This window comes from Rattus norvegicus, chromosome X (assembly GCF_021556685.1).
Source record: "Rattus norvegicus strain SHRSP/BbbUtx chromosome X, alternate assembly SHRSP_T2T, whole genome shotgun sequence".
In the NCBI taxonomy this organism is placed as follows: Eukaryota; Metazoa; Chordata; class Mammalia; order Rodentia; family Muridae; genus Rattus; species Rattus norvegicus.
The window spans coordinates 61,564,517-61,592,252 of record NC_141554.1 but is presented as its reverse complement, the minus strand read 5'-3'; the positions used below and the strand labels follow the sequence as shown (position 1 = coordinate 61,592,252).

The window sequence follows — 27,736 nt, the reverse complement described above, 5'->3', positions numbered from 1 at the left end:
TAAAGAATAAAAAGCAATAAACCATAAGATACTGTTAAGAGTCATTCTAAAACAAGCAAAGCTGCACAGAAGACTGTGACACCAGGCCAGCTGCATGCAAGAAAAAAAAAATCCAGCCTAACTGTCTGAGTTTTGGACCAACTGAGTTATATTGAAAGGACAGTCCTCAATCCATTGTATTGCCTGAAAGCTGTACAATATGCCCCAGGTTTTCAGGTTATATGATCTGTTACTCTTGCTGGGTTGGGCTTTGGTGATGCAGCTGACCTTGTGTCATTTCTGCTTAATCATATTTCTGTAAATAACCCCAGTAAATCTCATTGGTTCACCAAATTGGACTTTGGTGGTATCTGTACTTTGTTTTGTCCTGGGTTACATATCTGGGGTGAATAAACATATATATTTCATCTCCCCAGGAAAAGTTTTGTCATATAAGATCATTTTGACATAACTAGAGACCTATGGGAGAAATGGGGCAATATATGGTGGTTTACATGAAAATTGCCTTCACATCATTGGTCCAAGTATTTGAACAATTGGTCTATGGTTGTTGATACTGTTTGGGTAGGGTATGGAAACATCAGAAAGTAAAGCTTTGCTAAAGAAAGAACATTCTCTCTCTCTCTCTTTCTCATTCTTTATATGGATAAAATGTGAATACGAGCTTTCTATTTGTCTATCTGTTGTTATGCCTCCCCTTCCATTTATGGGTTTATCCTTCTAGAGCCATAAGCCAAAAGCATGAGTTAATTTTTACACACACGTTTGTGTGTGTGTGTGTGTGTGTGTGTGTATGTGTGTGCGTGTGTGTGTGTGCATGTGTGTGTGTGCGTGTGTGTGTGTCTGTGTGTTGCCTGTATGTATGTTCTGTATTTCACATGAATGAAGAGTCAGTACAGGCAAAAGATGTAAACATTCCTCATGGACTGGACTTATACATGCAAACTTATGGAAGTGCTCCTAACTGTTGTACCATCTCTCTAGCCTTCATATACAATTTTTCTCGTGTTTTTAACCACAAAAAGTTACTGATGTGTTTTGTTTTATGGTATGATACCTGACAGTTAAGAGACATATTCTGAAAAAACTCTGTCCTTACAATTTTGAGCAGTGTTGAAATCATTAAATGCTATAGGGTGTTTTACAATTAGACTAAGTACTTTTTGTAATTCTGTATGAGATGGTAGAAGGTTATGCCTAAATAATTATATACTTGGGTGCTAATGAGTAAAAGGGTTGGTTAATTAGTGATAGTCAATAATTAACACAATCTACACTTATGAGACACACTTCTTGACATATATATATATCAACAGTTTCTTTAGTATTCTTAGCAATTTATTCACAAAAATTGTACTGAATTGCACTCAATGCTATTTCCCTATTATCATTCATAATGCTGACGTTCTGTTGAATTTTCACGGAAATATTGAAAAGTCTCACTTTATTTTTACTTTAATATGACTTTGTCTTCCATAGAAACAAAAGACACTTGAAATAAACTTCAATTTATTAAAAAATGCCCATGCTAGACCCTTTATTTGAAAGTAGGCTTTACAATAAAACCTTTGTAGTTGCTTCTAATATGTATTATTTTATCAAACTTCCTCCTCCCAATCATGCTGAAGTAAGAGGTTCTCAATAAGAAGTTATGACTCATTTGCTGTTTACTTTATCCTATGCATATATGGGAGGTTTTCTTTATATAAAATTGAGGCCTCTTGTTCATTATTTTGCTCCATATTCTACCATATCTAAAACTCCATGGAAGAAAGAATTTAATTAGATTTTTCATATTTGTGATGTTTATAGAATTTTATTTGAACCAAGAGATAATGGCCTCACATGATTTATGATCTTAGGTTCGGTCTTTTTTGGGGGGGTTCTTCATCTTCATTTTCATCCTTATCATAAGGGTCATCATCATTGTCACCATCAGTATCATATGGGTAATCCACTAAAGGAACAAGGCTACTACAGTGAACTCTACTCATTCCGTTGTCAGAATCATCACTTTCATATGAAGAACATTTGGAGACTTCAGATAATTTTCTCTTTGGGCATTCTATTTCATTTTCTCTTTCATTTGTCTCTTTAATTTTCATAAATAATTCATAATGATTTGGAAAGTCAGTTCCCATTGGTACAATAGCTCCTCCTCCTCCTCCTCCTCCTCCTCCTCCTCCTCCTCCTCCTTCTTCTTTTTCTTCTTCTTTTTCTTCTGTTATTCCTCTACAACATATGTCTGCCTTGACTTTTACCTCCATAACTTGGATATGTCTACAACATATTTTCTGGTATATCATATTATGTAAATACCTTTGTATTCGACTTTCTCTCTTCTTCTCTTCTTCATATTTAGTCTTCAAACCTTTAAAGGTCTGAACATACTCAACTGATTCAAAAGCAGTAAAAAAATTTTCCACAATGTTTGCAATGAGAGACTTGATATTTTCTTGTCTTATAAATTCAAATAGCTCAATAATAGCTGAATTTAACATATTGTACTGAGGTCCATTATGCATAAAAGTACGTACAACTGGTTCAAACAGGTTTTGCTTAATTATGTAAAGATTATACATTTCATCTTTAAGGCCAATCATCTTTCTCATAAACCGGAGAGCACACAAAATCAGAAAAGTATGCTTTGAACTCATGAGCACCAAAATTCTGCTGAGTAAATTGTTGGTTAAAATATAATTTTTTATGTACATTGAGTGGCATTGTACACAAAATGTTAGTATTTCTAAAATTACTTCAAGTAATTGTGCATTTTGATAATTATCAGGGCAGATATTAGCCCTATTTTCATCACTGTAATTTTGTACTGTGGTAGACAAAATTGGTGCTATGAGAGTATTCATGCAATGTGTATAGAAGAAATTCAAAAATCCCTTTCTTTCACATCCATTAGCTGTGACATGCATATTTTCTGGATCAAGAAGAGCATGAAGAACTGCTGGCAAAATGATGCCTCGTGAAAATTCAGGATCAGAATCACAGATCATTCTTTTGATCATTATATTAATGAGAAGATCATCATTATTTTCACTGTTCTGAGCTTCTTCCATTGCATAAGCTTGTACTATGCGAGGATTATATTCTACTAGATAAGCAAATATATCTAGAGCAGCTATTTGTATTTGATTATCATTCATGTGCACTACAACTTTCAGAGTATTCATGATTCCTAACCTTATCAGTGTTTTTAGCAATGCATTTTTGTCTTGAGACTGTAATGTCTTAGCAAATACACAAAATTCCTTGAAGAATAATAACAACTCATACCTTCTATCATCACCTACAGTGTTATCTTTTAACTGAGTAAAAACTTCGAGCAAAAATTTTTCATCTTCTTGCAGCATGGTAATTATTTCAATTTTATTGAAAAAAATCATAGTGGTAAGATCGGAAAGAAGATTTGCTTGAAACATGGATGGGGTAGGCAACATAATATCATGAACATATTGCAATCTGTAGGTCTGTTGTATTTTTTGCCTAAGTTGGGTTTGGGTTATTGGAATAACTTCCTTAAATTTCACATTTTGAGTCAAGAATTCCCTGTGCCGTTTTGGCTGATTCAAATCAGGGCCATATTCGAGGCATCCTACCACATCCATAAAAAATTCATCAGAACACATGATTTTAAACAACCGTGTATCATTTAGAAATAGTATTCCTTTAATGACACTATTCAAATAGTGCAAGCCTTCTATGTTCAACTTTGTTTCACAAGTGTTGAACAGCTGTAGCAATTTTTTAATGTAACTTTCATTTTCTAAGACCAGCACCAGTCTTTCCTTGAGCCTTGGCATTTCACCAATAATAGTAAGTAAATTTGCCATGTTTTTGAGTGTAGGGAATTTATAATTTAACATCTCAATCTGATCCCAGTTCAGTGGCAGATTTTCAAAATTTTCTACATCATCAGTAAGTTCTTGTGTGATTTCTACATTTGGATCTTTTCCTTGAACTTGGCAGATATCTTTCCAGATCTCTTCACAACCATTTGGGTCCTGGAAATGTATTGCCATTCCTCGGTTCTTAGCTTCAAACCAAATGATTACCTCTCCTTGTTGTTTCTTAAAGGGCACGTTAGGATGTATCTTACACTCCATAATTGGTGAGCCATCTGATTCTGAGTGAACAAACAGGCACATACCCTGGAGTTTGATGAATTTTGATGAAATTTGTCCTGTACCTATGTCTTTCCACTGCTTGTCTTCTAACATGGCATAGACTTTCACTCTATGAAGTTTGTCTTTCATGTTCATCTCTGGCCTTACCTTGCTAGGCCACATCTTTGTGCATATGTCAGCTTTTTGCACTCTGTCCAGAAGTCACTGTTCCTCACGTTCTTGGCCAGAAAGTTTGCTGTGGTCACAATTCTGAAAAATCATAAGAGAGCAGATTACTGAGGGATAAATGTATAGCAGAGGCCACAAAAGGGTCCAAAGTCATTAGAATTACTTGCAGGAGAAAGCACTGACACTTCCCAATCCTCTCTTACTGAACTATTACCAACAAACCTCTCTCAGGAGCACTTGAGTCTATGAGCTTGCCTTTGTTCTGGCAGAATCTAGTGATGCATCCAAGAATCTTTCTAAAAAGAATGTTCTTATGTAACAGATACTCTTAAAGGGATCTGTCTCCTTACCTTAAAAATGAAAGCCTGGAAAATATTATATATTCTTTCTATATTGGATTTTATTTCTCAGAAGTATTTTCACTCATAAGTGTGATGCTTGGGCCTGTAAGCAAAAGGAAATTTCATTACCAACATTTTGGTATATGCTAACCTTCACGGTATATGCCAATGAAATGCTGGGGCAAATAAAAAAAATATATCATCTAAAAATAAGATGCCATCCCCAGAACCAGAAAAATAAAATTTTGTTTCAGTACAAGGCTTACTCCAGTACATCATGAACTCTGTATCACATGCCAATATATTCAGGGACGATCTTTCATTTTTATTAGATTTTTTTACTTACATTTTACATGTTATTCCCTTTCCCAGTTTCCTGTCCATAAACGCCCTACTCTGTCCCCCTTCTTCTATGAGGGTGTTCCCCCACCCATCCACCCACACCTTCTTGACTCTGCACCCTGACATTCCCCTACAATGGGGGAGGGTCCAGCTTTTGCAGGACCAAGGCTCTTCTCCAATTGGTGCCCAACAAGGCCATCCTCTGTTACATATGCAGCTGGAGCCATAGATCTATCTATGCATACTCTTTGGAGGGTAGTTTAGTCCCTGGGAGCTCTGGGTGGTTAGTATTCTTATGGGGTTGCAAGCCCATTCAGTTCCTTCAATCCTTTCTCTAACTTCTCCAGTGGGAACCCTGTTCTCAATCGAATGGTTGGCTGCAGAGATTCGCCTCTGTATTTGCCATGCTATGGCAGAGCCTAGCAGGAGAGGAATCTATCAGCATGCACTTCTTGGCATCCAAAATCATGTCTGAGGTTGATGACTATATGTATATGGACTGGATCGTCATGTGGAGCAGGATCTAAATGGCCATTCCTTCAGTCTCTGCTGCAAACTTTTTCTCCATATCTCCTCCTATGAATATTTTTGTTCAGCATTCTAAGGACTGAAGCATTTGCACTATGGTTGTCCTTCTTCTTGAGCTTCATGTGGTCTGTGGTTTGTATCTTGGTAAATCTGAGGTTGTGGGCTAATATCTACTTGTCAGTGAGAACATACCATGTATGGTTATTTGTGATTGAGTTACCTCACACAGGGTGAGTTTTTCTAGGTCCATCCATTTGCCTAAGAATTCGTGAAGTCATTGTTCTTAATAGCTGAGTAGTACGCTGTTGTGTAAATGTACCATATTTTCTGTATCCATTCCAGTTTTAAAAGACATTTGGGTTGATTCCAGATTCTGGCTATTATTAATAAGGTTGTTATGAACACAGTGTTCTCGATATATGTTGGAGCATATTTTGGACATATGTCCAGGAGAGGTATATCTTGGTCCTAGGTCATACTATGTTCAATTTTCTGAGGAACATCCAGATTGCTTGGTTAGAGTCACACCAGGGTATAATATATTATTTATATTATTTGTTACTATTTTGAAGGGCTTCATTTCCCTAATTTAATTCTCAGCCTGTTTTTTCTTTGAGTAGAGGAAGGCTACTGATTTGTTTGAGATAACGTTTTACCCAACCACTTTGCTGCACTCGTTTATCAGGCTTAGTAGTTCTCTGGTGGAACTTTTGGGATCACTTAAGTATTCTATCATATCGTCTGCAAATAGTGATATTTTGACTTCTTCCTTTCCAGTTTGTATCCCTTTGACCTCCTTTTGTTGTCTGATTGCTCTGTCTAGGACTTCAAGTCTATATAGAATAGGTAGGGAGAGAATGGACATTTTCTAGTCCCTGATTTTAGTGTGATTACTTAAAGTTTCTCTTCATTTAGTTTGATGTTGGCTACTGGTTTGCTCTATATTGTGTTACTATGTTTAGATATGGGTCGTGAATTCCTGAACTAAGACTTTTACTATGAAGTGGTACTGAATTTTGACAAATACTTTCTCAGCATCTAATGAGATAATGTGTTATTGTAATTGGTTTGGCCAATTTTTTTTGAATATTTCTGCACTGATATTCATAAAGGAAATTGTTCTGAAGTTCTTTCTTTTTGTAGATCTTTGTGTGGTTTAGATATAAACATAATTGTGGCTTCATAGATGGAATGGGTCAGTATTCCTTCTGTTTCTATTTTGTGGATTATTTCGGAGAATATTGGTATTAGGTCTTCTATGAATGTCTGATAGAATTCAGCACTAAACCCATCTTGTCTTGGGATTTTTTTTTTGGTGGGGAGAATTTGTTAAATCCTTCTATTTCTTTTTTTGGATTGTTTAGATGGTTTATCAGATCCTGTTTTAATTTTGGCACCTGGTATCTGTCAATAAAATTTTCCATTTCATCCAATTTTTCCAGTTTTGTTGAGCATAGGCTTTTGCAGTAGAATCTGATGATTTTTCTGTTGTTATCTCTCCCTTTTCATTTCCAATTTTGTTAATTGAATACTTCCACTCTGTGCCCTCTGGTTAGTCTGTCTAAGGGTTTATCTATCTTTTTGATTTTCTCAAAAAACCAGCTCCTGGTTTTGTTGATTCTTTTTATATTTCATTTTGTTTCTGCCTCATTGATTTCAGCCCTGATTCTGATTATTTTCTGTCATCTACTCCTCTTGGGTATATTTATTGCTTTTTTCCTAAAACTTTTGGGTGTACTATCAAGCTGCTGGTGTATGCTCTCTCCTGTTTCTTCTTAGAAGCACTTAGATCTATGACTTTTCCTTTAGCATTGCTTTTGTCATATCCCATAATTTTAACTATGTTGTGCCTTAATTTCCATTGAGTTCTTAAAATTCTTTAATTTCTTTATTTCTTCCTTGTCCAAGTTATCATTGAGTAGAGAGTTGTTCAGCTTCTATGTTTATGTGGGCTTTCTGTCATTTTTGTTGTTATTGAAGACCAGCCTCAGTCCGTTTTGATCTGACAGGATGTATGGGATTATTTCAATATTCTTGTATCTGTTCAGACCTGTTTAGTTACCAAATTTAAGGTCAGTTTTGGAGAAGGCACCATGATGTGCCGAGAAGAAGGTATGTTCTTTTATTTTCAGATGAAACGTTCTATAAATATCTGTTAAATCCATTTGTTTCATAACTTCTGTTAGTTTCTTTGTTTCTCTGATTAGATTCTGTTTCCAGGATATGTCCATTGCTGACAGTGTGGTGTTGAAGTCTCCCCAGTATTATTGTGTGAGATCCAGTATGTGCTTTGAGCTTTAGTAAGGTTTCTTTTATGAATGTAGGTGCCCTTGCATTTGGAGCATAGATATTTAGGTTTGTGAGATCATCTTAGTGGATTTTACCTTTGATGAAAATGAAGTGTCCATCCTTACCTTTTTGATAACTTTTGGTTGAAAGTCGATTTTATTTGATGTTAGAATGGCTACTTCAGTTTGTTTCCTGGGACCATTTGCTTAGAAAATATTTTCCCAGGCTTTTAATCTGAGGAAGTTTCTGTCATCGTCACTGAGGGATGTTTCCTATATGCAGCAAACTACTGGGTCTTCTTTATATATCCAATCTATTAGTTTATATCTTTTATTGGGGAATTAAGTCCATTGATGTAAAGAGATATTAAGGAACAGTGAGTATTGTTCCCTATTATTTTTGTTGTTAGAGGTATAATTATCTTTGTGTGGCTCTCTAACTTTTGGGTTTGTAGCAAAGAGACTACTGCTTTTTCTAGGGTGTAGTTTTCCTCCTTGGGTTGGAGATTACTCTCTATTACCCTTTGTAGGATTGGATTTGTACAAAGATATTGTGTAAATATGGTTTTGTCATGGAATAGCTTGGTTTCTCCATCTATGCTAATTGAGACTTTTGTAGGCATTTGCCTTCTCTAAGGGTCTGTATAACATTTTCCCAAGATCTTCTGGCTTTCATGGTCTCTGGTGTGAAGTCTGGTATAATATTGATAGGTGTGCCTTCGTATGTTACTTGACATTTTTCCCTTACTGTTTTTAACATTGTTTCTTTGTTTTCTGCATTTGTTGTTTTGACTATTAAATGATGGGAGATTTTTCTTTTCTGGTCCTATTGGGAGTTCTGTAAGATCATTTTATATTTATGGGCATCTCTTTCTTTAGATTAGTGAAGTTTTCTTATATAATTTTTTTGAAGATATTTACTGGCCTTTAAGTTGGGAATCTTTGCTTTCTTCTATCCTTAGGTTTGATCGTCTCATGTGTCCTGAATTTCCTGACTGTTTTCTGTTTCATAATTTCTCTGACAGTTGTGTCAATATTTTCTATGGTATCTTCTACCCCTGAGATTTTCTCTTCTATCTCTTGTATTCTGTTAGCTTGTGTCTATGACACTTGATGTCTTTTCTAGATTTTCAAATCTCTAGGTTTTTCTCTCTTTCTGATTTCTTTATTGTTTCTGTTTCCAGTTTTAGGTCCTGGATAGTTTTGTTCAATTCCCTCAATTGTTTAGTTGCGTTTTCCTATTATTTTTAAGGGATTTTTGTGTTTCCTCCATAAGGGCTTCTACTTGTTTACCTGTGTTGTCCTGCATTTCTTTAAAGGGATTATTTATGTCATTCTTAAAATCCTGTATAATCAACATAAGATGTGTTTTTAAATCCAAATCCAGTGTATTGGGATATCTAGTATTTGCTTTGGTGGGAGAACTAGATTCTGCTGATACCAAGTAGTCTTGATTTCTGTTGCTTAGTTTCTTGTGCTTGGCACCTGCCATCTGGTTATCTCTGGTGTTATCTGGTCTTACAGTCTCTGACAGTGCTTTGACCCTCCTGTAAGCCTGTATGTCAATATTCCTGGAGATCAGCTTTCTCTCAGAGTGATCTGGCTACAGAGTGCTTTGTCACAGCATCAGCTTGGATGTACATGGAACCCAGAAGGATCCATTTCCACAGGATCATTGGTTCTTGTGTCCATTGGGCTCCAGGCAGGTTCCTATTAGGCCAGGATATTGAACAGAAGTGGTGGTCTCCCCTGTGCACTTCTGAGAGCCCAGCTCTCTCCCACATACAGAGAGCTATGGGACTGGGTCAGCTCTGGATGCAGGCAGAAACTGCAAGGATCCTGTCCCTGACTGCTCTTTGATTCCTGTATCCTGAGGGCTCCCAATGGTACCCTCAGAGCAGAAGTGGTGGTCTCAGGTGTGTCAGTGTTTCTGGAGACTGGCTTTCAGCTCAGGGCTCAGGCAGATACCAGAAGACTCCTGTCCCATACTGCTCATATGTTCCTTTGTCCCGAGGGCTCCAGGCAGGCTCCCCTTGGACCAGGAATGTGAGCAGAATTGGTGGTCTCCTCTATGCTCTAAGGATTGTCCAAATTTCTGAGACTCTGCTCTCTCCTCTTGGGATCTGGGCACAGAGAGTTGTGGGAATGGGTCAGCTTGGCATGCAGGCAGAAACCAGAAGCATGGACAATCTTTTTATGACAGGGAAATTGTTAGCTCTCACATTCCATTCTGTTCAACATGAAATTTTGTCTTCCTGTGGATAAAATATGTCCTCAAATGTTTTCCTTTTTCTAATCATGACCTTTGTTACTGTAAACAATTGAGTCAAAGAGGAGGTGAGTGAAATTATGATAAGATATATTTTAAATTATGGCTCTATGATGCCTTGAATATGCTAAAGCCATTTCTGTGTCCCATCCAATATCCAACTCAAGCATAAACTATCTCCTCAACCACAGGCCACTCTTGCTAGAACACCAGAGAAGAAATGGAAACCAAGAACAAAAATCCATCAAAACAAATAAAAAAAAAACAGAAATTAAAAACAAACAGCAAAAACAACAACAACAACAACCATAACAACAACAACAAAATGAGCTGAAACAAAACTCAAAAGTTGATACTTAGACCACACAAATCCAGGTTCCTATACTCCAGTGTAAGAAAGCAATCAATAATGGTCAAGGTATTTTCTCAATAGCAGAACCTAGTTATCCTAGTCTAGCAAACGCTAAATATTCCACCACAGAGAAAGAACAAGAATGTATCAATAAAACCAACTCTGTGAAGAGGGAGGTTTTTAAAGAAGAAATGAAAAAGCCCCTAAACGCAATCAAGGGAAAACACAAATAATTGGAGGAAATGAATAAACTACACAAAGAAAGCCAGGAAAACATAAAAAGTTGTAGTATATAAATAAATTTCTTAAAGAAATCCAATAAAGCAGCTAAAAATAGAAGGAAATAAGTAAAATATTTCAAGACCTAAATGTGGAAATTGAAGCAATAAAGAAAAAACACAAACAGGGAATTCTGGAAAGCAAAAAAAAAAAAAAATCTACAAAAATGGACAGGACCTACAGATGCAAGCATCAACAACAGAACACACGAGACAGAAGACAGAAGAGAGAACCATAGTCACTGAGGAAGTGATAGAACAAATAGATATTTCAAAGAAAATGTTGAATCTAAAAAATAATTGACACGAACCATCCAATAAATCTGGAATGTTATGAAGCCTAAGAATGATAGGAATAATGGAAGGAAAAAATTCCTCAGTTCAAGGCACAGAAAATATTTTTGATGAAGACATAGAAGAAGTTTTGCTAACATAAGAAGGTCATGGCTATAAAAGTATAAGAATCTTACAGAACACCAAATAATTGGACCAAAATGGAAAGTCTCTTCATCACATAATAAGCAAAACATTAAACACACAGTAAGGAAATATTAATAAATGATACAAGACAAAAAGCAACTAACATATAAAGGGAGATCCATTATAATTTCACCAGTCTCCGTATGAAGAAAATCCAAAAGTCATAAGGATGTGGAAAGATGTATTTCAGACTCTAAGAGATTACAGATATCACCCCAGACTACTCTACCCAGAAAAATTTTAATCAGAACTTATTGAGAAAATAAGATACTTACTCTAAAAGTAAAATTTAAACAATATCTATCTACAAACCCAGTCCTACAGAAGTTCCAAGAAGGAAAACTCCAATGTAAGGAGGTTAACTACATACAAGAAAACATAGACCATAAATAATCTCACATTAGCAAAACTAAGAGAAACGAAACATGAATATGCACAAACACAAACACACACACACGCGCACACACCACCACCACCACCAACAACAACAACAGTAACAACAACAACAACAACAACAACAACGACAAAATGAGCTGAAACAAAACTCAGAAGTTGACACTCAGACCACACAAATCCAGGCTCCTATACATAAGTGTAAGAAAGCAATCAATAATGGTCAAGGTATTTTCTCAGTAGCAGAGCCTAATTATCCTAGTCTAGGAAACACTGAATATTCCACCACAAAGAAAGAACAAGAATGTATCATTAAAATCAACTCTGTGAAGAGGGAGGTTTTTAAAGAGGAAATGAGAAAGCCCCTAAACACAATCTACACACACACACACACACACACACACACACACACACAGAAGGGGGCACACAATACACAAACACACACACACATATTCACAGACACAATAACTACTCCCCAAAATAACAACAATTAACAAAAAATTGCAATAAATGTTCATTGATATCTGAGAATATCAATGGACTCAATTCTACTACAAAAAGACAGTGATTAATAAAAAATTTTACAAAAAAACATTATCTGTCATCTGCTTCATATAAGAATTGTACCTTAACCTCAAAGATCAACATCAATTTAGAGTAGAGGGTTCAAAAGAGATTTTCTAAATGGATCTAAGAAACAAGTTGGTATAGACTTTCTAATATCTAACAAAATAGACTTAAAAAACAAAATTTATCAAATGAGATAGCAAAGGATAAGTACATCCAAATAGACATGGACATATGTAATTCCACATCAGCAAAAACAACTAAAGCACACACACACACACATATATACATATATACATACATACATACTACATACATAGAGACATACACACATACACACATACACACACACACACACACAGAGAGAGAGAGAGAGAGAGAGAGAGAGAGAGAGAGAGAGAGAGAGAGAGAATCAACATCAAAATAACAGGGAATAATGATCGCTGGTCATTAATATCTCACACATCAAGAGACTAAGTTTCTAAATACAAAGAAACAGGCTAAAAATATAAATTCAAACACAAGATCCATCATTCTGCTTCCTACAAGAAACACATCTAAACAATAAAGATAGACGTTACTTCAGAGTAAAGGTCAGGAAAGGGGGTTTTCCTGGCAACATACCTAAGAAGCAAGCTGGCATAGCAATTCTAATGGCTGATGTAATAGACCTTCATCTAAAATTAATCAAAAGGTACAAGGAAGGGCAGTTTTTCCTCATCAATAGAAAAATTTAAATTATGATATCTCCGTTTTGAACATCAATAACCCGAAGACAAGAGCACCCATATTTTTAAGAGAATCATTGCTAAAGCATAAACTTCATACCAAGCCCCATACAATGTTAGACAATTAAACACCCCACTCTCACCCATTCACAGGATATCTAGATGAAAACTAAACAGAAAAATAATGAAACTAACAGATATTATGCATAAAATGCAGCTAACAGACATGTGTAGAATATTTCACCCAAACATAAAAGAATATATATTCTTAATACCTCATGATTCCTTCTCCAAAGTTGATCATATAGTCTGTCACAGAATAAGTATCAAAGCATGCACAAAAAATGAAATAATGCATTGTATCTTATCAGACCACAAAAGTTAAAGCTGACAATTTAAACAACAACAGAAAGAACACAAACTTATGGAAACTGGACAGCTTTCTACTCAATGATCTCTGGGTCAGGAGATAAATAAAGTAATTAAAGATTTTTTTGAATTCAATGAAAATGAAGAAACAACATACCCAAAATTATGAGACATGATGAAATCTAAGAGATAAAGTAATAGCAATAAATGCCTTCATAAAGTAATTAAAAAGTTACCATATCAGCAGTTTAAAAGTTCACCTGGTAGAATTCTGCACTACATCCATGTGGCCCTGGGCTTTTTAAGGCTGGAAAGTTTTTTTATTATTATTATTATATATGAGTGCACTGTAGCTGTCTTCAGACACACCAGAAGAGGGCATCAGATTTCATTACAGATGGTTGTGAGCCGCCATGTGGTTACTGGGATTTGAACTCAGGACCTTGGGAAGAGCAGTCGGTGCTCTTAACCACTGAGCCATCTCTCCAGCCCCCGGCTGGAAAGTTTTTAATACTTCCTTTATTCCCTTAGAATATGGGGCCTGTTTAAATAGTTCACCTGCTCTGGATTTAATTTCCATGTGATATCTGTCCAGAAAGTAATCTATGTATCTATGTAATCTAGATTTTCTAGTTTTCTTGAATATAGACTTTTGTAGTAGGATCTGATCATTTTTCTGAATGTCCACAGTTTCTGTTGTTATGTTTCCCTTTTCATTTCTGATTATGTTTATTTGGATACCATCCCTATGGCCTCTGGTTAGTCTGGCTAAGGGTTTATCTATCTTTATTGATTTTCTCAAAAACAAGCTTTTGACTTTGCTAATTCTTTTATTATTCCTTTTGTTTCTATTTGGTTGATTTCTGCTCTGAGTTCCAATATTTCCTACATACTACTCCCTTTGGGTGTGTTTGCTTCTTTTCCTTCTAGGGCTTTCAGGTGGACTATTAAGTTGTTAGATGTTAATAGGATCATTCCAATTTCTTTACAAGTGCACATAGGGATATCAATTTTCCTTGTAGCACTACTTTCGTTATGTTCCATAAATTTGGGTGTGTTGTACCTTCATTTCTGATGAATTCTAAAATGTCTTTAATTTCTTTCCTTATTTCTTCCCTGAGCAAATTATCACTGAGTAGGGAGTTGTTCAGTTTCTATGAGCATGTGAGTTTCTGTTGTTTTTGTTCTTCTTGAAATTTAGCCTCTGTCTGTGGTGATCTGATGTGATGCATGGGATTATTTCAATTTTCTTGTGTCAGTTGAGGCTTGTTTTATGTCCAACTATATGGTCAATTTTGGAGAATGTACCATAAGAGTCTGAGAAGAAAGTATATTCTTTTGTTTTAGAGTGAAATATTTTGTAGATATATGTTAAAAATCTTTGGTTCATAACCTCTATAAGTTTCACTGTGTCTCTGTTTAGTTTCAGTTTCAATGACCAGTAAATTGGTGAGAATAGATTGTTAAAGTCAACTCGAAAAGATTAACAAGCCATAGGGTCCAAGTGAGGATGCTTTAATCCCCCTAGGAAGAGAGAAGGAACCAGAGTCCTGCAGGAGAGAGGGAAATGGGTGGGAGACAGGATGGGGATTGAAAAAGGGCAACATGGTCAGTTATGGGAGGGGTGAGAAAAGAAGCCCTGAGTCCGGCAGAAAGAAAGGAAATGTGCAATCTGTAGGGTTTCAGAGGTGAGGGGACCCACAGGAATATATCAGAGACCTGGGATTCAAAGGGTCAGACATTAGATGAAATGCTCAACAGCGGGGAGAAGGAACTTGTAGTGTCCCACTCCAGTAGAAAGACAGGGAATTAATTGGAGGGATGTGGTTTCCATTGCATAGTCAAAAACTTTTACTAAGAATTGTCTCTGTCTAAAAGAACTGCAGAGATACAAATGGAGAGAAGACTGAGGACTGATACAAATGGAGAGAAGACTGCGGAAAAACTTTTACTAAGAATTGTCTCTGTCTAAAAGAACTGCAGAGATACAAATGGAGAGAAGACTGAGGAAAAGACTGAGTCAAAAACTTTTACTAAGAATTGTCTCTGTCTAAAAGAACTGCAGAGATACAAATGGAGAGAAGACTGAGGAAAAGGAGGTCCAGAAACTTGGGATCCATATCAAAGGGAGGCTCCAAGGCCTGACATTATCACTGAAGCTAAGGTGTGCTTACAGACAGGAGCCTAGCATGACTATCCTCCGAGAGGACAAACAAGCAGCTGATGGAGACAGATGCAGTTATTTTACCCAATACAAAGACAGCAGCCATTTACCACTCTGATTGAATTAGGGAAAGGCTAGAAGAAGTTGAGGAAGAGAGCAACCACTTGGGAACATCATCGGCCTCAATTAACCTAGACTGCTAAGGTGCCTCAGACCCTGAGCCACCAAACAGGAAGTATACAACAGCTGATATGAGGCCCCCAACACATTTCGAGCAGAAGACTGCCTGGTCTAGCCACAGTGAGGGAAAAGGCACCTAACGTTTGAGAGATTTGAGGCCCCAGGGAGTGGGGAGGACTGACAGATGCTGGGATGATGGTGGGAACATCCTCTTGGAGACAGTGTGGAGGATTATTGGGATGTGGAACTATGGGAGGGAAGACTGGAAGGGTGTTATGACTGGACTATAAAAAATAAAAGTAATAAAAAGTAAATATATATATATATATATATATATATATATGAATTCTCTAGAATCAAAAGGAGCAAACAAGCCAAAGAGGAGTAGAATATTCAGGAAATAAATTAACTTGGTGCTGAAATCAGTAATTTGGAAACAAGGAAAACAATACAAAGAATCAATGAAACCAAGAGCTGGTTCTGTTGTTGTAAAATTATAAAAAAAAATATAAATGTTGTCTTTTACTCCCTCTAGATCTGGCATTGTGGTGCCCCAAAATATCTGGTAGATATCTTGCCAGAAGCACACATCTCAATTCCAGGGAGGCACAGACTAGCCACCACATACTCTCTTACACTTAAATTGCTACATGAAAGACCATACAACACAATAACCTTAGATACAATTGATAAGATATAATTTCCTAACTAAACATACAAAGCCCGGTACACATCCATCCCTTAAGAACATTCATAACAACCTGTGAAGGTACAGCATGGACTCTTAATGTCAGCCTCCATGTTCTCTCTCAGCTACCTCTCGCGTTCTCCTGTCTCTTCCATTCCAGTCTCCTCCTCTTCCTTCATACTTTTCTCTTCCTCATCCTTCCTTCTTGTCAAAGGACAGACCTCATTCTATCTTGTACCTGCCTCACCTGTGACATCATCTCACATTTTACCCTTTTTGTCTAATTAAAAAAAAGAACTTTTCTCTCAAATATAAGCTGAGTATAACTATTATCATTTTGTAATTAAAAGCATAAAATATATCTAACACCCACTCCAACACTTTATCAGTTAAACAAAACATTTATTTATCCATTCAAGCTTAAAAAAGGCTTAAAATCTATGTTATATCCTGGCTAGCTTGTACAGTATCTAATAACTATCTAATAAAATATGTATTTTCAGAGTTAAACAGCCTGATAGTCTATGAAACTATAATCACTTTTCAACCCTGTCAGAAATCTGAGAATGACCAAATATCTGTACACATCAGGAGCCTAACACAGCTTCCAGAACTGAGAGGTTGTGTAGACAAATCTCTACTAGCACAGTCCTCTGTTAGCAACATCTGAGCACAAGTCTTCAGCCTTCTGGCCCAAAATCAACTTACAGACTCTTGAAATGCAGATTTTTGAAGGGCTGACCACCCTGTCTTGGCAGAGCTTATCAGTCAACTATTCTTCATAATTTGTCCTTTCCTGGACAGTATTAGTCTGCAGGTGAAACAGGCAGTTTTGTCCAGTGGCTGCCTAGCCACAAAGTATTGCCTCACCTGGAGGTAGAGATGTTCAAATTTTTCATTAAATCCACCAAAGGGGAACTTTTAGGAGCAAATATTTCTCAACAAAAGATAAATAACTTTTAATCTCATATTTTGTGAATTCATGACATTTTTGAAAACCATCCATCTATATAAGGGAATCTGGACTGTGGTCTCCATATCCTAAATACTATCTTAAAAGTACTCTCACAAACTCAGAGCCATGAATTTGCCATTTGGCCCTCTACTCACAGGTGCAATCAACTCAGTAGTTTGTAATGACATCAATAGAAGGACTGACTCTAAACCTTATACTCTTAAATCTGCTTACAAATAAATTCTATACCAAAGCAAAGATATGATCCCAGCCTAGCTACCAAATGAGATTATGATTTTTTAACTCAATCTAGCTAATTCCTCCCTGTTAAATTACCACCATTTCTAAATTCCTCATAAAAACAACTTTAAAATAACCACTTTCAGCCTCCCAAAAGTCCAGGGAATTGGGGCGATGACTCCTCAATAACTTCTTCAAGCTGTACATTTGCTTTGAGATATCCTTGGGGGTAGGGGTTAGGAAGAATGAAGCAAATGCTGTAGCTGGATGTGTCCTGTTTGGACCCAGCTGAAAGTCCTTGAAACCAGTAATCCATGTAGGCACACTCTGCAAAATACAAGTCTCAAGACAAAAGTTTCGAATCGAGATATCTTTTTGTTTGATTCTCCTGAATCTGATTTTTCAGGTGGTCTCCCTCTCTCAAATCTGATCAATATGATTCTGAGAAGTTTCCAGAGCCTAATCACATTTTTTAAAAACAAAAAGACAAAATCTTTCTCCCAAAATACTGCGTTCCATAGTCTGTAACCAGAAAAGCTTGTCTCTTGCACTCTCTCTCAGAGTAATAATATAACCATGACATTCAAAATCACACCCATTATGAATATTAAACAATTTTAAAAAAAGGAAGTAAGCTAAACAATAGTTTTACACAATGAGCCCGATAGGCTTTTATACTCTGTGACATCAGAAAATAAACTCAAAATTCCCATGGAGCCCACGTTAAGAGAATCTGAGTTTGCTATTGGGGCAAATATAAAAAATAACCAGAAACCCTTGCTAGCTGGCATCAATGAGCCATACAGCCTTTAGCAGGGTAATTAATAGAACAAACTAAACACCTTCTATCAACTCTAATATCAATAAGACACTTATGAAACTAGTACTTTAGCCCAAATATATCCATCTGGTAAGCTTTCTACCAGAGCCACAGGTTTTTATTTAACCTTAATAACTTGTAAATATCACAATACTCTACTTAGAGTCAGTGAATAATTTTGCCTATATAAGTCCTGAAACATGGATGAAAATCCCCACATGATTCGAGTATTCTCTTCCTTTTAAAATGAAACTTAATCACTTTCTAATGATATCTGTCAAGAAGAAGAACCTTGTCAAATAGAAGCAGTCATTAAAGGTCTCCTAACCAAAAAGAGCTCAGGTCCAGATGGGTTCAGTGCAGAATTCTATCAGACTTTCATAGAAGACCTCATACCAATACTATCCAAACTATTCCACAAAATTGAAACACATGGAGCACTATCGAATTCCTTCTATGAAGCCAAAATTTCTCTTATATCTAAACCACACAAAGACCCGACAAAGAAAGAGAACTTCAGACCAATTTCCCTTATGAATATCAACGCAATAATACTCAATAAAATTCTGGCAAACCGAATCCGAGAGCACATCAAAACAATCACCCATCATTTTCAAGTAGGCTTCATCCCAGGCATGCAGGGATGGTTTAATATACGGAAAACCATCAACGTAATCCATTATATAAACAAACTGAAATAACTAAACCACATGATCATTTCATTAGACGTTGAGAAAGCATTTGACAAAATTCAACACCCCTTCATGATAAAAGTCCTGGAAAGAATTTGAATTCAAGGCCCATACCTAAACATAGTAAAAGCCATATACAGCAAACCACTGGCTAACAATAAACTAAATGGAGAGAAACTTGAAGCAATCCCACTAAAATCAGGGACTAGACAAGGCTGCCCACTCTCTCTGTACTTATTCAATATAGTTCTTGAAGTTGTAGCCAGAGCAATCATACAACCAAAGGATATAGAACATACAACAAGGGGATATAGAATGGAAAAGAAGAAGTCAAAATATCACTATTTGCAGATGATATAATAGTATATTTAAATGATCCCAAAAGTTCCACCAGAGACCTACTAAAACTGATAAAGACCTTCAGCAAAGTGGCTGGTTATAAAATTAAGTCAAATAAATCAGTAGCCTTCCTCTACACAAAAGAGAACAAGCCGAGAAAGAAATTAGGGAAATGACACCCTTCATAATAGACCCAAATAATAAAAGTACCTCGGTGTGACTTAACCAAGCAAGTAAAAGATCTGTACAATAAGAACTTCAAGACTCTGAAGAAAGAAATTGAAAAAGACCTCAGAAGATGGAAAGATCTCCCATGCTCATGGATTGGCAGGATTGATATAGTAAAAATGGCCATTTTACCAAAAGCCATCTACAGATTCAATGCAATCCCCATCAAACTACCAATCCAATTCTTCAAAGAGCTAGACAGAAAAATTTGCAAATTCATCTGGAATAACAAAAAAAAAACAAAAAAAAAACAAAAAAAAAAAAAAACAAAAACAGAATAGCTAAAACTATCCTCAACAATAAAAGGACTTCTGGGGCAATCACTAGCCCTACACTCAAGCAGTATTACACAGCAATCGTGATAAAAGTTGCATGGTATTGGTACAGAGACAGACAGATAGACAAGTGGAATAGAATTGAAGACCCAGAAATGAACCCACACACCTATGGTCACTTAATATTTGACAAAGGAGCCAAAAACCGTCAAATGGAAAAAAGATAGCATTTTCAGCCAATGGTGCTATTTCAACTCTAGGTAAGCATGTAGAAGAATACAGATCAATCCATGCTTATCACCCCGTGCAAAGCTTAAGTCCATGTTGATCAACGACCTCCACATCCACATCAAATCAGATACAGTCAAACTAATAGAAGAAAAAGTGGGGAAGCATCTCGAACACATGGGCAGTGGAGAAAATTTCCTGAAAAAAACACCAATGGCTTATGCTCTAAGATCAAGAATCAGCAAATGGGATCTCATAAAACTGCAAAGCTTCTGTAAGGCAAAGGACACTGTTGTTAAGACAAAATGGCAACCAACATATCGGGAAAAGATCTTTACCAATCATAGAGTTTATAGAGGCCTTACATCCAAAATATACAAAGAACTCAAGAAGTTAGGCCACAGGGAGACAAATAAGCCTATTAAAAATGGGGTTCAGAGCTAAACAACGAATCCATAGCTGAGGAATGCCGAATGGCTGAGAAATACCTAAAGAAATGTTCAACATCTTTAGTCATAAGGGAAATGCAAATCACACAACCCTGAGATTTTACCTCACACCAGTGAGAATGGCTAAGATCAAAAACTCAGGTGACAGCAAATGCTGGCAAGAATGTGGAGAAAGAGGAACAGTCCTCCATTGTTGGTGGGATTGCAGACTGGTACAACCATTCTGGAAATCAGTCTGGAGGTTCCTCAGAAAAGTGGACATTGAACTACCTGAGGACCCAGCTATACCTCTCCTGGTCATATACCCAAAAGATACCCCAACATATAACAAAGACACATACTTCACTGTGTTCATCGCAGCCTTATTTATAATAGCCAGAAGCTGGAAAGAACCCAGATGCCCTTCAACAGAGGAATGGATACAGAAAATGTTGTACATCTACACAATGGAATATTACTCTGCTATCAAAAACAACGACTTTATGAAATTCATAGGCAAATGGAGGGAACTGGAAAATATCATCCTGAGTGAGGTAACCCAACACAGAAAAACACACATGGTATGCACTCATTGATAAGTGGATTTTAGCCCAAGTGCTCGAATTACCCTAGATGTATAGAACACATGAAACTCAAGATGGATGACCAAAATGTGAATGCTTCACTCCTTCTTTAAAAGTGAACAAGAATGCCCTTGGGAGGGAATGGGGAGGCAAAGTTTAGAACAGAGGCAGAAGGAACACCCATTCAGAGCCTGTCCCATATGTGGCCCATATGTATACTGCCACCCAATTTGGTAAGATGGATGAAGCAAAGAATTGCAGGCCGACAGGAACTGGTTGTAGATCTCTCCTGAGAGACAAAGCCATAATATAGCAGATACATAGGCGAATGCCAGCAGCAAACCACTGAACTGAGAACGGGACCCCGGTTGAAGGTATCAGAGAAAGGACTGGAACAGCTGAAGGGGCTCGAGACCCCAAATTAACAACAATGCCAACCCACCAGAGCTTCCAGGGTCCAAGCAACTACCCAAAGACTATACATGGACTGACCCTGGGCTCCAACCTCATAGGTAACAATGAATAGCCTAGAAATAGGACCAGTGGAAGGGGAAGCCCTTGGTCCTGCCAAGACTGAACCCCCAGTGAACGTGATTTTTGGGAGGAGGGTGGTAATGGGGGGAGGATGCAGAGGGGAATACTCATATAGAACGGGAGTTGGAGGGGTTGGGGGATGTTTGTCTGGAAACCTGGAAGGGGAATGGTATTTCAAAATGTAAATAAGAAATACTCAAGTTAATATACATGGAAAAAAAAGAAGCTTGTCTAACTAGGATTTCAACCCAATAGAATATGAGTATCCTGAAATACTTTCTAAACAAAAAAAAAAGCAGCTTGTAATCTTTAACTCTCTGAGCTGCCACTAATTACACAGCAGGGGACCTACAGCCTACCAACCCAGGCTGCTTTTGTGTATCTTTGTTTAAAGTTTCCACACTTGGACCATCATGTGATTCAACATGGCGCAGATCTCCTCTTACTTAGAAGAAATAACTTTCTCTGAACTCTGAGGATTACACGTGGTTTTTTGCCCATCAAGCTGGTTCATCATGTTTTCTTGTAAAATTATAAAAATTATCTTTTATCCCCCACTAGTTCTGACACTGCAGTGTACTAAGATATCTGCTAAATATCTTGCCAGAAGCACAAATCCCAATTCCCTGGCAGCCCAGTGTCTTCTAACCACCACACACTTTCTTACACTTAAATTGCCACAAAAATATCACACAGCACAATAACCTCTGATCCAATTGAAAAGACATAATTGCCCTCCTAAACATAACAAAGCCCAGTACACATCCATCCCTTAAGAACATTCTTAACAACCTGTAAAGGTACAGAATGGAATCTTAACTTCAGCTTCACGTTCTCTCTTTTCTACCTTTCACCTTCTCCCGTCTCTTCTGTTCCAGTCTCCTCCTCTTCCTTCAAACTTTTTTCCTGCCCATCCTTCCTTCTTTTCCAATGACAGGCCTCATTCTATCTTGTATCTGCCACACCTGTGGCATCATCTCACACTTGTTCTTAGACAAAACCAAGAAGATACACAAGCATATGACCAGACTTGCCAAAAGACAGAGACAATGTCCAAATAAAACAAAATCAGAAATGAAAAGGGAGACGTAAAGACAGACACTGAAGAAATTCAAAGAATCATTAGGTTCTCAAGAGCCTCTACTCCATAAAGTTGGAAACCCTTAAAGAAACATGATTTGCTTGACAGTTACCAATTATGAAACTTGAATCGAGATTAATCTCAAAAGAAATGGAAGCAGTCGTTAAAATTCTCCCAGCACAAAAGCCCAGGACCAGAGAGTTTTGGTACATATTTTTTCAAGACATTCAAAGAATAGGTAATTCTATTACTTCTCAAAATATTCCACAAAATAGAAACAGAAGTAACACTTTCAAACTCATTTCTCTGAGGCCACAAACCCTGAAACCTATACCACAAAAACACTCAACTAAATTTCACTTATGAATATAGATATAAATATACTCTATAAATCTCTCACAAGCCAAATACAAGAACACATCAAAACCATCATTCACCATGATGAAATAGGCTCAATATATTAAAATCCATCAATATAATCCTCTATTTAAAGATACTCAAAGAAAAAAGTCACATTATCATCTCATAGATGCTGAAAAATCCTCTGACAAATTACAAAAACCCTTCAGAGAGATCAGGAATTCATGTCACATACCTAAACACAATAAAGGCAATATACAGTAAGCTGACATCCATTATCTAAGTAAATGGAGAGAAACATGAAGCAGTTCCACTAAAATCAGGGACAAGACAAGCCTGCCCACTCTCTCTTTATCTATTCAATATAGTACTTGAATTTCTAGCCAGAGAAATTCAAAAATAAAAGGAGATCAAGAGGATACAAATTGGAAAGGAAGAATTCAAAGTATCATCATTGTGTATGGTATGATATTATACATAGTTGATCCCCAATATTCCACCAGAGAACTCCTACAGCACATAAACAACTTCAGCAAAGGGGCTGGATATAAAATTATCTCAAGCATACTAAGAGCTTTCCTTTATACAAATGATAAACAAGATGAGAAGAAATGAGAGGAAGAATACCCCTCAAAATGGCCACAAATAATGCAAAATATGTTGGTGTAACTCTAACCAAGCAAGTTAAAGATTTGTAGGATAAGAACATCAAGTCCCTGAAGAAAGAAATTGTCAAAAGTTCTACCTAAATATCTAGCTATATTGTTTCTGGGCATATACCCAGAAGATGCTCCAACATACCACAAGGACACATGCTTCACTATGTTCATACCAACATTATTGGTAATAGTCAGAAGCTGGATGTAATCCAGATGTCCTTCAACTGAAGAATGGATACAGAAAATATGGTTCATTTACACAATGAAATACTTTTCAGCTATTAGATACAAGGCCATCATTAGTTTTGCAGGCAAATGGATGTAGCTAAAAATATTATATCGAGTGTGGTAACCAAGACCTAAAGGAAATACTTAATATGTACTCACTGATAAGTGAATATTAGCTAAAAAGTACAGAATACTTAGTATACCACCCACAGACTATAAAAAGTTTAACAAGAAGGAAACCCCTAGTGAGGATGCTTCAATTCAAACTAGAAGGGGGAACAAAAATATCATGGGAGGGAGAGGGAGCAAGGAACTTGTGTTGGAGAGGGTAGGAGGAGGACAAAAGGGGGCTAGGATCAGGTATGGGGAGAAAAAACAGGAGAGATGCTCCAGGAGAATGAATGTCAATCTGCAGCTTCTGGGTGGTGGAGTACCCGTTAGAATGTCCCAGAGACTTGGGATGTGAGAGCCTCCCAGGACTCAACGGGGGTGACGTTAGACAAAATGACCAACAGTGGGGAGACAGAAGCTGAAGTGATTACCGCTAGTAAACAGATAGGGCCCAAAGTGGATGGCTGGGGTTATCAACCTGTAGTCATATTTTCTGACCCAGATTTGTCCCTTTCTAAAAGAAAGGGACAAAAATGGAGCAGAGACAGAAGGAAAGGCTGTCAAGTGACTAGCCCAACTTGGAATCCATCTCGTAAGTGGGCACCAAAGCCTGATATTATTACTAATGTAATGTTGTGCTTAATGACAGGAGTCTTGAATGGCTCACCTATGACAAGCTCTACCAGTAGCTAAGACAGACTCAGATAACTAGAACTATACACTAGATGGAGGTTGGGGTCCCCTATGGAGGAGTTATGGGAAGGAATGAAGGAGCTGAAGGAGATAGCAACACCATAGGAAGAACAACACTGACAAGTAACCTTCACCCCTTGGAGTTGCTAGAGACTAAGTTGCCAACCAAATAGCATACATAGAGTGGTCTGAGGCCCCCAGAACATATGGAGCCTTGTCTGGCCTCAGTTGTAGAGGGTGTACCGAATTCTGTAAAGACTTGAGGTCACCAGGGAAGGGGGGTTACAGGGATGGGGTGGAATTACCTGCTCAGATTCTAAGAAAAAAGGAAATGAGTTAAAGAACTGTGGGATGGGGGACAGCATCTGGAATATAAATAAATAAAATAGTTAATTTAAAAATTGTAATACCCAGTCTCATTACTGATTAAAAAATACAAATTATGCTGGATAGATGGATCTGTTTTTAAGAATGCTTGCTGTTTCTAGCAAACCACTGTTTCCCAGCACACATATCAGGTGGCTAATAATCACCTGTGAATTTAGCTTCAGACATCTGTCACACTCTTATAGGTTCATCTGGCATTTGAATATATGTAGCATATACACACAAGCACACACGCGTGCGCACACACACACACACAGACACACACAAATACACACACATACACACACCCCAAAAAAGAAAAATTTAAAAAGAAAAATTGAAATTAATGTCACAATTAAATATTATTTTGTTCACAGCATAGTGGGAAAATTTAAACATCAAGGATATAATGGGGATGTAACTAGAACCTTACATACTGTATTGGGAATAAATTTGAATGAATGTCTTTGGACTATAAAGTGGCTTTACAAAATGCAATAGGAAATAAATATTTTGGTTTCTTATAAATGTGTCTCTCAGTCATGCAACCCAGAAAAACTCATCTTATATAATAAGAATATATGAATTAAAAAATTCTTAGCAGATTTTCCTAGAAAAAAATAAAACCACTTATATGTTTCAATATCATAATTGAAAATGTAGTGTATTAATGAAAATATAAAATTCTATGCAATACTATACAGATATTGATAAATTAGGGTAAAAAATGCTCAGGGTGAATAAAATTTACATGCATTTTTGGCTCTCATGTACTTTGTCAAATGAATTAGTAATCTTTTTGCCAGGTGAGGAATCGGTGTTATCCATTGCAAACAAGTGAATACAGATAAACAGGAACATTAAAAAAAAACAAGAAATTTGGATAAAAACTAAATAATATTCAATTAAGAATGATTTAGAATGCTTTGTGTATACGCTATTTTGTGTAATTTCTCATTTTTATTATTATCAAAAGGGGGAAGATCGTGTTTCAAGGTTGTGTTAGGATTTTTAAAAGTAATTTTCCAATGGTACAAGTATGATAATTTATCCAGAAATAGGTACGTTAGGAACACAAGTTGTAAATATCTCTGTTAAAATACAAAAAAAAAAAAAACAAAGTCCAAACCTGAGCAAAGAGGAATGCTGAACATGGATTGGCAATTGAGGTGCAATATCTGAGAATTCAAGATGAACTCTCATTACTGAACATCTATGCTCCAAATGCAAGGGCACCCATTTCATAAAAGAAACATTACTAAAGGTCAAATTGTACCTCTCGCAATAATAGTGGGAGATTCCAATAGCCCACTCTCATCAATAGTCAGATCAGGGAAACAGAAAATAAACAGAGATACAGTGAAGCTAGCAGAAGTTATGAACCAAATGTATTTAACATATATATATATATATATATATATATATATATATATATATATATAATTTCATCCTAAAACAAAAGAACATACCTTATTCTCAGCACCTCAGGGTACCTTCTCTAAAGCTAACCATATAATCGGTCACAAAACAGGCCTCAGGAGACAGAAGAAAATAGAAATAGAAAAAATAGAAATAATCCCATACATCCTGTTAGAGCACCACAGAATAAAGCTGGTCTTCAATACAGAGAGAGAGAGGGAGAGAGAGAGAGGAGAGAGAGAGAATCCCAAAGCAAACAAAGAGAAAAACCAGAAAGCCCAAATAAACATGAAAGAATGCTTTACTCAATGATAACTTGGTGAAGAAAGAAACAGGGAAAGAAACTAAAGAATGTTTAGAATTTAATTAAAATGAAATTGCAACATACCAAAACTTTTTGGACACAGTGAATGAAATCAGTGCTAAGAGGAAAACTCATAGGTCAGAGTGCCTCTAAAAATAAACTGGAAAGTGCATACATTAGCAGTTTGACAGAACACATGAAAGCTCTTAAAATTGTAATCAAATACACCCAAGAGGAGTAGATTGTAAGAAATAATCAAACTCAGGGCTGAAATCAACCAAGAGGAAACAAAAAGAACTACAGAAAGAATCATCAAATGCAGGAGCTGATTCTTTAAGAAAATGAACAAGATAGATGGACTCTAAGCCAGAGGCCACAGGGAGAGTATACAAATTAAGAAAATCAGAAATGAAAAGGGAGACATAACAGAAACTGATACAATTCAAAATATCATCAGATGCTACTACAAAACCTAACTTAAACAAAACTAAAATCTCGAGGAAATGGACAATTTTCAATACAGATACCAGCTACCAAAGTTAAATCAGAATCAGATAAACCATATAAACAACCCCATAGCCCCAAAAGAAATAGAAGCAATCATCTCCAAAAAAAAAAAAAAAAAAAAAAAAAAAAGCCAAGGACCAGATGGATTTAGTGCAGAATTCTATCAGAACTTCAAAGAAAACTTATACCAATAGTCTTCAAACTATTCCACCAAATAGAAACAGAAGGAACACTACGTGAGTTTTTCTCTGAAGCCACAATTACCCTTATATGTGAACAACAGAAAGACCTAACAAAGAAAGAGAATTTAAGACCAACAAACTTAAGACCCTTATGAATATTGATGCAAAAATACTCAATAAAATTCTCTCTAATGGAATCTAAGAAAACATTAAACTATCATCCACCATG

At 36.6% G+C, this 27,736-nt stretch overlaps 1 protein-coding gene across 3 annotated transcripts in view; it reads right to left on the bottom strand.

Moving 5' to 3' along the window:
* Positions 1-520: 520 nt before the first annotated feature.
* The window catches only part of Ppp4r3c (protein phosphatase 4 regulatory subunit 3C), a 108,433-nt gene continuing 81,217 nt past the window's right edge, over positions 521-27,736 (bottom strand). Inside the window, 2 exon segments of one of the 3 annotated variants that reach the window (NM_001408851.2) lie at positions 521-4,388; positions 4,530-4,587. In NM_001408851.2, coding sequence (NP_001395780.1) covers positions 1,851-4,301 — 2,451 coding nt within the window. In that variant the 5' untranslated portion in view covers positions 4,302-4,388; positions 4,530-4,587 and the 3' untranslated portion in view covers positions 521-1,850. 3 annotated transcript variants of the gene reach the window in all.